Genomic DNA, 12,269 nt, shown 5'->3' with positions numbered 1-12,269 from the left:
CCACCTGCCCGTCACGCAACGCCCCGCTCAAGCTCCTGCTCCCGAAGGGCCGGGCCTCACTGCTCTCCAAACCCCTACGGCCTCCTGAACTGCTCAGAGCCCTTGCGCCTTCTTCCTCAGTGCTGCCGTTGCTGAGATGCGTGTCTTTTCCCCCATAACTGTCCCATGCTTCCAAAGCACCGGGATCGTGTGTGACTTCGGGGAGGCGTGAGTTGCGTCTGTGTACGTAAATGCACGTGCACAGACTAGCGCCCAGCAGACGGCAGACAGTCAGCGTGTGTGGGGAGGGAAGGAAGGAGACGAGAAACAAGGTAACTACGATAGTGAACGCCGGGAGACTTCCATGTACACTCCGAAGTAATAATCGAACGTGTTTACTGATTCTTCTGTCTCCAACCTGGGAACCGTGAGATAAACGGCTCGGCTGCCATCTAGGAATAAGGCCCTGAGAAACCTCCCTGGCAGAGACTCTGACCCTGAGTGTTAGAGAGATGAATGAACAAGAAACAGAATTGCAAGACCAAAGATGCTGAGAGCAACGTGCCAAGGCCAGCACCGCATCCCTTTCCAGAAACAGCGAACCAGATCACAGACCTTTGTCCCACGAGAAATGTGGGCCGTGGGGCCATTTCAGAAGCAGGACAGGAACCACAGACCACAAGGAGCCCCTCCCCGTGGTTCAGGACACCTGGGGCTTTTACTTAGGGAGCCAGCAAGCACACTGCTCTCCTGCTTTGGCAAAAATGTTCTGGCCGGGACAATCAGCTACTCCTCTGAGCGATGACCCTGGGTCACGGAGGCCCAACCCAGGAAACCACAGGACAGCTTACCAACCAGCCCAGGAGACCAGGAAAGGGTTTAAACCACCCCAGCTTTTAAACCACCAAAATCGCCCTGAGGACGTGGGAGTCCTCTTTAGAAGGCCGGCCTAGAAACATGCCGTGCAGTCCAAACCCCCAAATTCCTGCCAGGTACAAACAGTAGACCTAAGAGAAATCATCCCTTCGGTGTGCCATCCCATGGGAAACGTCCCATAAACACGAGCGCTTCGTGACCACACACATAGTGGCACGGCGATTTCTCCGCAGGCCCTGCGTAGCTGCATTTAGCAGCTGCGGATGGCATCTGTTTAACAGGTGCACGCTGAGTGGGTGCCTGTGTGTGTCAGCCGCCAGCCGGGCTCTCCCTTCTGTTGGAAGGAGAGCCCCTGCCCTCTCTCCGGCCCACTTCTCTGCAGTCCAGCACACACACACCTGCAGATCGGAGGGGTCTGGGCTCAAAGCCTGCCTCACCGGTTACGTACGTAATCATGGGCAGGCGAATGAACATCTCTGTGCTTAGCTTTCTCCATCTGCAAACGAGAAAACAGCAGCGAACATCTACTGCACACTGACCATTTGCCGGGCACTGCGCCAAGCACTTTCCATTACGAACATTCCTGTTTAAACTTCCTGAAGCCCTATAAAACGATTCGTAGGTCCACAGTTCATGGAGGAGGAGTCATGGCAAAGAGAGAAAAGTAACTTGCCCACAGGTACAGGGTAGGAAGCCATGGGAGTTGGGACTGAACCATTCCGCTATGCTGTCTCCTCACAAAAATCCATCTCAAAGGAGCACAAAAGAGTAAAGTGCCCACTATGTGTCCAGCACATAGCAGGTGCTCAGCATGTGTCTTTTCTCCTTCCTCCCCCTTGAACGGGCACAGCTGTCTTAGAGAGCAGAGTGTGAGGTGGGTCAGGAGACTCCAGTCTGACCCTACCTGGGCCCTCGCAGCACCGGGAGACGTGACGGATGCGGCTTGCTCGATCCAGGCTGCAGTTTCCCAACCATAAAATGCAAGATGAGGACTAAATGGGCCTCACGTTTCCTTCCAGAACCAAAGTGATGATTCTTCTTTGAAGCATCCACAGCGGCTTCCTTCCGACACGGCAGTTGGTCTCCAAGCACACGGCGTATGACAGGCTGCAGGATGCCCATCAGGAACAAACTCCAGGGGGACTGACGACCCGACTCCCGGAGGTTTGCAACACCGTAATTATCTGGAACCCTGCAACAGGCTCATAGCTAGCGCCCTGCCTCAGCTTCTCTTTTTTAATAAAAATCAATTATTCATGTGACCTACAAGAGGTCTTTCTAAAACACAAATGAAAATGGTAATCACCTCATTTTGAACACTCCTGATGTTTCTTTAAAATCTAAACTATAAAGGAAAAACTCGGAAAGAAGGTCATAAATGAAGAGAGACAATAAAAACAAGAGACTTGAGAGACACAGCAACCAGATGCTCTGGGGAGTCTCATTTGGATCTTGATTCAGGAAAACAACTGTAAAAGAAATTACAAAACAAAATTGGAACACCCTAGAGGCTTGAGAATATAAAGAAATTACTGTTAAATTTTTTAGGTATGACGATGGTATTGGATTTCCAACAGAAAAGAACCTTATCTTTCAGAGACCACACTGAATCATTTACAGATGAAATAACATGGTGTCTGGGATTCGCTTCCAAATAATTTGGAAGGTCGAGAAGGAGGAAGAGTTATAAGTGAAACGGGGCTGGCCGTGTGCTAGTAAGTAGAAGAGACAGAAGATGGAGAGACTAGACTATAACACCCCTCTCTCTCCCCAAGTGCTTTGAAAATGACTTCCTGGGGACTGCAGCCTTTTCTAAGGGGGACCCGACGGAGCCCGTCCCGGCAGCCTCTGCTCCAGACACGGGGCGTTCTCACCACCCCTCCAGCATGCCGAGCTCCTTCACACAGGACGAGACGCCTCTCGTCCCGTAGGACACGAGCACCGGGGCCACGTCATCTGCGTGCACATTCAGGACCTGCCACTTACTAGCTGGGTGACCCTGAGCGAGCTGGTTGGCCTCTCCGTGCCTTTGTTTCTTCACATGTAAATGCGAGATAATAACGTACCCACGTCACCGGGTTCTTTCCCAACAGTTCCTGGCACGTAAGTCTCACTAAAGTAGCTGCTGTTCGTGTTCTTCCTCAACTGGCAGAATCCCACCTGTGTTTCTGGGCCCGACTGGAACACCCCATCCTCTGAGATGGCTTTCCCGTCACTGGCAGGTGTGCAGAGCAATTTAAACCCCGGCCGCAGCATGCTGCACAGAGGTTTAAATAACTTTATTTCTGCGGTCATTTGTGTGCATCTCCGAGCCTCTGTTTGCCTATGTTCTCCTCCCAGACACCAAGCTCCCCAGGAAGGCCCCGGTCTGACTTGGCCTTGGGACCCCAGGCTGAACTTAAGGGCTACCCGCAGTTTGGGGTTATACATTCCAAAAATACTTCATTATTTGCTTGCTGAACACACAAAAAACTCATTGACTCCCATCTAAGAAACGGACATTCTGCTTAGATGTTTTCTTCTTCTATGTCTTAGCTATCAGCAAAGTTAGATGAATTACCACTAAAAAAAACTGAAACACGCACCTGGATTTTAATCTTTCAACTTCCTCAGATAAAATCCCTCAGTTGATTCAAAGTCACTAAAACGAGACCCTCTTTATTGTAAGTCATGGGGGTGGGGAGGGCCTAAAGCCTTTGGTTCCCCCCGAGATAACCCACAGCTTCCGTTTTATAGGTCAGTAAAGAGCGCTGAGCCCTGGCCCCCCCGGAGGGCCGCCAGCCACCTTGTCCTGTGCCTCCATCAGGGTTAAGTGCAGGAAACCTGAACGGCAGTAAGTGTGCAAGCTGAGAGCATAAAGCTATTTTAAAAGAAGGAAGCATGGTTGTTACCATCAGCCCGCGCCCCCCGCCTCTGATGGCTTTCTGGTGAGCGATTAACAAAGACGCCACTTCCCCTGTGCTCATGGCCTGGGGAGCTGAAGCCCCGACAGGGCCGGGGGTGAAAGCACCCCGTCTCCACAGTCCAAGACGCAGCACCCCCTCGACTTACTGCCCTCACAGTCGCAGTGAGGTGGCAGTCAGGCAAGCCCGTGCCACACCAGATCGAACGCTGACCAAGGCACTGCGCCGTCCCCCTGCCACGGCTCCTCCTGAGCGGCCTTGTACCCAAACGAAACCTAAGATGGAGTGACTCTGGGAGCTGCTTCGTTGGAGTGAATTTTCTGGGATGATTCTCATTTCCATGAACGAGCTACAAACAGCCCACGAACCTGCCTGAAAAGAGAGTTGGCTTAAACTTTTTCTCTCCCTGGTCATTGTCCCGGGGTCGAGTCTGTCCCTCCCGTCAGCATCCGTCTGCCTTGTTTCAGAGTTTGCACAGGGCATGTCCCGCCCCGACCCCACATGGCAGGAGCGATTTCTTTTTCTCCTCTGAGTCAGCCTCACTCTCTCCCCTCCCCCACCCCTCGGTCCTGCGCTCAGAGCCTCAGACTAAGTGTGCTCAATAAACAACCACTGCGGGGAAGCAGTTAACCTAGAAGTTTCTCCCATAAACGCTCACAATCCGACTCAATTCTACAATGAAGGTTGTTCCTGAGGCTACCTCTGAAATAGGTAACTCATCACAAACCCTCCTGCCTGCCCAGCTACCATCCAAAGGAGACACCAGGCCAGGTGAAGGGGGCCAGACAACGCAAGGGCCAGCAGCACGTGTGGACAGCACCTCCCTACTGTATGGATGAGGACAGAGGCCCGGACGCCGCAAGCAACCCGTGGCCAGACGCAGGGCTGAAACCCAGCTTTCTGAGCTCTTGGTCCAAACCTCGCATCTCCCCTGATTTTGCTCCACTAATGGGGGGCTGGGCTGAGCACAGGGCCCGGCGCTCAGTGAGAGCTCAGTAAGCGTCTGAATGAGTGGGAGGCAGGCTTAGCAAGCTTTGGCCTCCACTCTGTGCTGACGTCGGGGTCTTTGTGAGCCAGTGGTTATTCGAAAGATCAAAGCTGTGACTTCCCCCCATGTTGACCTTAACCAAGACACGGGTCCATGAGGTATGGTGATAAAAGCGTAGAATTTGGAGCCCTGAAGACCTGAGTTCTGGCCACATACCCTTGGGCAAGTTCATTAACAGGTCCAAAGCCACCTATGAAACCAAAATAAGAATGCCAGCTCCTGAGAGGTGACAGGGAACCCAAAGGAGAGAGTGGACAGAGGGTGGCCGGCGGCTACCGAGGACGCGAACATTCTGGAGCCAGGAACACACGCCCAGCCTTGTTCTCCTTCTGCCTCATGTCTCATGACTTCCGGGAGGGTCTAGGACAGGATTTGGGTCCCATTCCTGACGCGAGTAAGCATTTAGGGCAGGCTTGATGAATACAGGTACAAAATAATAAATACTCAATGACGGGCTTTCTACCAGAAGACAGTCCCATTTTATAATGATTCTCATTTGCATTCCATTCCATGAAGAAAGTCTACCGATAGACCTCAACGGGGCGTGTGACATGCTGATGAAGAGCCTCCAAAGGTGGCCCACCTGCCACCATCACAGGCCTCCCTCATCCTCACCCCCCACGCAGATGGGGCCGTGGAGACGAGCCAGGGAGAAACTTACCGAGAAGAGCGTTGTGCCCATTATCATCCGGCAAGAACCGCTTGTCCACGGCACACACCAGGAGGTGGTCCGGCAGGCTCGGGGACTTGGCCCCCACGAGGAGAAAGCCTGTGGGGACGTCGATGGGCTCGCTGGAGACAGAGACAAGACGCAGGTCCTTCCCCGCCTGGCAGAACCCTAGGAGGAAGGGGCGGGGCTCACGCACGCTGCCGAGAGGCTTCCAGAACCAGGATCCACGTGGGCAAAGGGATGAGGACCTCCTGGATCTTGTCGGGACCAACCCTTACCTCTGGACGTGGGTGACTTTAAAATTAATTCTGAGAGATAAAATCATAACCGTGGTTACTCACGACCCTTAACCCCGTGCTTTTATGACATCTGTGTCCCCACATAGTACACATTAATGTACAAATGCAGCTCAACAGGGAAAAAAATGTAGACAAAAGATGGTAAATTAAAATGTATGCAAGATAAATCCAGCAGGAAATGCGAGCGATTTAATATTTTTCACACCCTGCGTCTTACGTGTATGACCGGCGAGTATCAGAAATGAGGGGTAAGAACCAGGTGATGCGGGAGGCCTCTGGGGAGAGGCCTGGGTGACCAGGACACAGAGGAGACTCATTCGCAGAGGGAGACTTTCATGCTATACACTTTCGTATTTAAGAGCTTTTAAATATATTTTCTATTCAAAAAATTAAATGACCAAAAACATCTGGAAAAAAAGGAAGAAGACGGAAACAGCTGAGTTTGTCTGGATGGACCCTTTCTGGGGTTTTTCTCATGAGGCACATTCAGCCCAGGCCCCTGTGCTTCTTCCTTCCTTAGCTACCGACCAGACCAGCTCTGGGGATCCCGAGACCTTCCCCGCAAACTCTGCAGGACGGCGCATTGTGTGCTTTGCATTTACACAGCGTCTCCAAGTTCTCCCCGCTTGCCCCTGGGTGGAAGGCAGAAGGGAAGCCTGTGGGCCCACTGTGTGCTGCACTGCATGGGGCCAGGTAAGCTCCGCCAAGCTCCCACCCATCCCCCACGGGGATGGAGCCCCGGTCTGCTGCTGAGGCTTGGCTGGCCCCCTCCCTAGTCCTGGGTAAGTGCAGCAAACTCCCAGCGGGTGAGGTCTAGCACCTAGCAGACAAGGCTGCCCCAAATGGCTGAGGGGTTACGAGCCTGATGGAGCACTATGCTGTGGGGTGGCCAATGCTGCAGGTACAGGGGGGCACAATGGCACAGGGGACCCCCACAGCACACGGCCGCAGACTGGGCAGCAGGCACTGCCGGCAGGGGCTGGCTGGCTCACCGTCCGTGGTGCAGCATCCTTCGGGCGGAGGGTGCATCTGGTAGGGGTTTGGGGGACAGCTCGGCTCCAGCCCGCCTTCCCCCTCTTCTTCCTCTTCCTCATTGTCCACTCGGCTTCCACCTAGAAGCGGGAGAGGAGTGAGAAGGGACGCAGAGGTAAGCACTGAGCGAGTCGCGGCTACCGAGTAATTCATCGGTCCTCACACGCACACCACCTGTCTACACGGGAGGTGAAAGCTAAGGCTCACTCAGGCAATGGCTTTCCCAACGTCACAGACTCAGGCTCGGACCCTGGCCTCGTGACTTCAAATGCAGGCTCACGTCTCTTCCCGTCCCAGTGGCACATGTCTGCACATGCAGTACACACAGGGTTCGATTTGTGTATAATTGGTAAGGACTGAGCATGAAGCCTGTATGTAATAGGCATCCCGAAAATATGTGTGTGGGAGGCACCCTGATGGACTAGATAGACCATTTTACAGATAAGGAAACTGAGGCTCAGGGAGCTCCATGACTGGCCCACTGCTAGGAGCACATGATCCCAGGTGTGTCTGACGTCCGAGCTGATGCTCTAGCCACCGACTGACGGCGTGGATTAGAACACAAGGACGGTGTGAGCCGCCTTTACACAGTTCAAGAGAGCGGTGAAACAATGCACTATCATTTACCCCCAGAGGTAAACCCATGCATACATTACTACAAATACAAACACACCCAAATTTGTCACGCCCACACGCAAAAAGCCATTCCAGAACAGAACCAGGCGTGACGACTTTAGGACATTATTCTTTAAGTGAAATACTATTTCCGGAGTGATGTCAAATGAGGAACTGGCCGGGAGAGAGAGGACTTGGCCATGGAAAAGCCACCGGTCCCTGTGTGTGAGCTGCCACGGCGGCTTCTTATCACTGCCCTCCTGGAGAGCAGTGTCCCGCCCTAGTCATCTCTGCCCTCTAGATGCCCATCAGAATGTCCCCTCGAGGGGCAGAGCTCAGGTAACATCTGCCCAGCTGATCTGAGCACGCGGTCAGACTGAACTCACCAGCATCTCTAGACAACAGGGGAGGGCGATCGGGGGTGGATCAGAGGAACGAATTTTCACAGTTGCTGGAGGATAGTCCCAACTTCTTTCGACAGACATTTTAGGATATAAAAAACCTTTCTCAACTTGTCTTTAAATGTCATTGAATAAAGTGCATACAGGTTCCTTCGTGGAATAGGGTCATCGCGAACACCCTTAAATACTCGGGGCCGATGACAGCTGTTTCTTCTTTGTTTCTTTCTCCTCTTCCAGCGCTGGCCCCTCTGTTGTCATGTCTCCCCTCCATCCTCCTTGGCCCCCACACCCTCCCTCCATCCAGTGGGTTCAGTGGTTGTAGGTCAATGGCGAAATCGTGTGCCGTGTAAACAGACAGGCCTGGGAATCAGGGAACTCCAGTTTTACTGGCTGTGTGGCCGCGGGAAAGTTGCTAAACCTCTCTGTGCACCAGATCCTGCATCTGCGAAACGAGGTGGTTCTATAAGATCCCTTTGGGCTGTGACAGTCTGTGGGGAAATACGGCCTCAGAGAGGCACAGGATACTCCAGGTGGGATTCAATCAGTACGGGGTGCTGGGAACATAACCTCGCAGTGGTCACCATTATGCAGGTGCGTGTGGGACAAGAGGAGGAAGAAACTGGACGTTTCAAGCCTGCTCAGGCCTGTGACCTTAGAAAGGTCACAGCAGGAGTGAAGCAAGAATTCCTGGTATCTCTGTCTTTCTAGGTCTACAGGACACAGAGGTGGAGGGACGACGGTGGAAACGTCGCCCAGGAAGAAGAAAAGGGCCCAGAGCCGACTGGAGAGTCTCCTTGACAAGCGTCCCTTCTACGGTCACAGACAGGGGTGTGGGGGAGGGTGTGGGGAGGTCGATGCAGAAGGAAGGGAGTAACGCCCAGCCCCCCGGGCACCAGCAACACCGCACCGGACCCAGCCCCCGGGTACCAGCAACACGGCACCGGACTCCACGGGCACTCAAACTGTCCTTCAGCCCCCTGTGGGGTGGTGGCATAGAAGGCTCTGTAGCAAAACCCAGACCTCTTTGAGTCAGTACTCCTGCAGCTTAGAGGGGACAGGAAAGACACCGAAGATGACAGCAAGAAGGGGTAAGTGTCAAGACCGCTGAAGGCACAGCCAGAAACGTCTGCGCATCACTCTGCTGAGCTGAAAAGCACAGGAATTCAGACTCCCAGAGAGAATGAAGAGGAGGGACTGAAGCCTCAGGAAGTCAAAGAAAGAGGCTAAAATCCGGCCCCTAAAAAAGCAGGATTAAAGGTCAAAGGTCTACATCAGCCGGTCCAGAGCCTTTGATGGGATCAGTCAGCCGGCAACAATCAGGACACTTCCTAAGCCGGAGCAGAGACACCGACTATCACCCAGGGCTCTGGGCGAAAGGAGGGCTGGACGCAGCCAGCTGGGGTGGGAACTTAGGGCCTTAACATGGAAACAGGAACCCCGAGGTTCTCGGGGGCACTGCCCTCTGCGGAGGAGGAGGCTGTCCATTTGAGTGTTTAGTAAACTGTCTGCATGACATGCCGGGTGGGTGGGACACAGGAATTTACCTGCATCTTGTTTAATTAATGAATACTCATCTCAAAATGCCAGGGTGGTTATTTGTTCCGTTTGGCTGATGTCGCTTTTTAAAAAATAAATGACACGTAAAAGGTTTTTCCCCTAGGAGGAGGTAGTAAGACCCCCCTCATTCGAAGAACAAAGTAATCAGGCCTCTGCCGAATGACCCTCACGAACAGGAGAACGTTAACTGACCGAAGGCGTTTAGGGCACCAGCGCCCCGCTCATAAAAATCCTCTCTAATGTTACTGTGCAAGGAAGGACGGCGATGAGATAAGCGGCTGATAGAGAGACAGACAGAACAAGAGGCGGCCTGGGCGAGCTGTCTCCTCGGAGTTTACGAGGCAGAAACCAGGGGCTGGAGCAAACTGCTCCGTTTACGGTGACATTTAGCAAACCGAAGTGTCTCCGCCCACCTGCCAACCTTCCCCTGCTACAAAAACCAAATCTCAGAGAATGTCTTCACCGGGTTTGCTGGACAAATGGAAAAACCGTAGCGAGGGCCGCTCTGGTTTCCATACCAACAGGGGGCAGAACAAGGTGCCCACAGCTGGCAGGAAGCCTTCAGCACTCGACACAGGAGGCACGAGGAGTGGAAGCCTCAAAACGGTCCCCGGAAAGTGTCCCTGGCCCAGCGCCCCATCGGCGGACGAGGGCATCCTGAGGAATCAGGAAGTTCGGGAAACAGCCTCCCAATTAGAGGCCAGGGAAGGCTGTCTGTGGGGGTCTCAGACATAAGGAAAAGCTGAGTGGGACCCTCCGATGGCTTTCTCTTCTCTCTTCCCAGGTCAGCATCCTTGAAAACGTCGAGCAAACCAATCCCCCATCTTCCGAAATCATGGAATTCAATTACTTTGCCCGTCGTGAGGGAAGCACTTTGTAGATTTTAAGGTGCCATGCGAAGGCACTAACTGGTTTATCGTGATTATCGTCATTCGTGTATCATTGCCAACAGAGCCTTTTAACACTGTGAGAAGATACGGATGGCTGTTTAATATGCATTTCACGAGTCTTTCTCCTCGCTGAAAACACAGTCTAGGACATACCCTCCAGCTTTTGCTCATCACCCCACAGCGTCACAGGAGCGCTTCCTATGCCACGATACAAGAGGACTGTGGCTTTCCCATTGCCTGCTTCTGACCACGGTCTCGCTCCTCTCCGACCCAGCTCCAGCTCCTTCAGGTCCTCAGCTGCTGCTCTCCACCAGGTTAACTTAGGGACATTTTAAAGAGCGACACGAGGAATGCCTCCCTGCTGGAATAAGGAACTCTCAGGCGTCCCCCGAGCACAGCCATGCCTCATTTCCCCTTACGAGCAGCCCTCCGCAGCCCGCCACGCCCACCCCCACCCCGCACAGGCACGCACTCACACACAGGTGTGCGCACACACTGCCACGCACACACACATCCTGACCACCGCAACACAGGACCAGGCATCCTGCACACTTCCGTGTTTAATTAGCTCATTAAAGTTTGTTTTAAACCACAGCCCTCTTTCGCGTCAATAGCTAAGCGAAGTCTGTAGGCAACTCCAAGTGAAAGACGTAAATGGACAGAAAGAATGTTCAGGACATGAACTGTCTCATAGTATGAATGGCTGAAGGGTCATTTTTGACATGAAGACGCCCAGCTATAAAAAAGACAAACTAAAGATTGAAAACCACAACCATTTTATTCTCCGGATAATTAAATAAACTCTAAAGTTGTCCCCAGGCCTGAAGATAATTTACTAATTCCTGGCACACGTAAAATTCATAAGGGTTCGTTCTTGGTTTTTAAAAGTTTTCAGAGAGCTCTTGCAATGTTAACACAAGAGAAACTGCCCAGACTACTTTGCAAAGATATGGCCACGAACCACGGGACAAAGAGAGAGACAGTAACTGAGGGTCAAACACATGTTAAAATTTCTTACGAATCCGGGTAAAAACGTTCCACCTTTTAATTAGTATAAGTAACAACTGATTTAGAATAGGCTAACACAACCCTCTTCCTTTCTCCGATTCGTCCAATGAATAATTTTATTCCTTGCCACTTTACGGCTGGAACTTATTTTAATTTCAGCCAAGTCAGAATTCATGGGCAACTTTCTCTAACAGTTCTTTTCTGCTAGACTCAACATTTTCTACCCAGAGCAGCAGAGGAAGGGGTTTCAAGTCCTGCTGCTGACATTAACTGCACAAACTAAAAGAAATTCAGAAACACATCTCCTACCTTCTAGAGCGGAGAGCTGCTGCTCGGCCTCCAGGTACAGCTGGGAGAAGATGGGCCTGGGCGCCAGGCTGTTGGACCGCAGCGAGGCCTCGATGGAATTGTGCAGGACCTCTTCGAACCGCCTGGTCCTCAGCTGTCCGGCGTAAGAGTTTCCCATCTTCCAGAGAGACGACGGAGCCTTCTGTTCAAAACGGCATTTCAGTTTCGGTTAAAGGAACTGACCCAGCACGCAAAGCCCAAAGGTAGAGGCCAAAGAGAGAAGGGCCGGTGATCCCCATTCAGCAAAGAGGAGGGGCAGGCGGCTCAGCCACAGCTGCCGCCCGACAATTACAGGAAGTCGTATAAGTGACGGCTATCACCCACTCACCTCTGGCAAGCAGTGTCTGACACCTCTTGAAACATTTTACTAGAAACCAGCTCTTAGCCACCTCCAGGTTTCACGGACCCTCAGCTTTTCCCTGAGGTGTGATCCTGCCCCTGTGACACCCCAGACCAGTGAACCTCTATTTTCCTAGACTTGCAGAAGAATAGCCCTGAGCCACTCTGTGTACGTGTCAGCAACTGACAATTCAGTGACCCGTGACAACCAGTCCCCAGATTTTAGGATGACGGGACTCGGCCTCCCCTTGCCTTCTCTGGAGGCAGGCTAGCAGATTCCCCATCATTGTCTTTTCCGCTAAAA

The 12,269-nt window shown here is 52.5% G+C and overlaps 1 protein-coding gene across 9 annotated transcripts in view; it reads right to left on the bottom strand.

The window, feature by feature from the left end:
- GREB1 (growth regulating estrogen receptor binding 1) overlaps positions 1-12,269 on the bottom strand; it is a 109,049-nt gene that overhangs the window by 49,123 nt on the left and 47,657 nt on the right. For 6 of the 9 annotated variants that reach the window (XM_025045751.1, XM_025045756.1, XM_025045758.1 and 3 more), the window contains exons 2-5: positions 11,588-11,768; positions 6,768-6,887; positions 5,755-5,784; positions 5,468-5,644 (exon numbers count right to left, since the gene is read on the bottom strand). In XM_025045751.1, the coding sequence (XP_024901519.1) occupies positions 5,468-5,644; positions 5,755-5,784; positions 6,768-6,887; positions 11,588-11,744 (484 nt within the window). In that variant the 5' untranslated portion in view covers positions 11,745-11,768. Of the gene's footprint in view, positions 1-4,126; positions 4,205-5,467; positions 5,645-5,754; positions 5,785-6,767; positions 6,888-11,587; positions 11,769-12,269 lie in introns of those variants that run through there. The other 3 variants (XM_025045753.1, XM_025045755.1, XM_025045757.1) reach the window with 2 other exon arrangements.

This window comes from Pteropus alecto, unplaced genomic scaffold (assembly GCF_000325575.1).
Source record: "Pteropus alecto unplaced genomic scaffold, ASM32557v1 scaffold61, whole genome shotgun sequence".
Classification (NCBI taxonomy): domain Eukaryota; kingdom Metazoa; phylum Chordata; class Mammalia; order Chiroptera; family Pteropodidae; genus Pteropus; species Pteropus alecto.
This window is presented reverse-complemented; position numbering and strand designations above follow the sequence as displayed.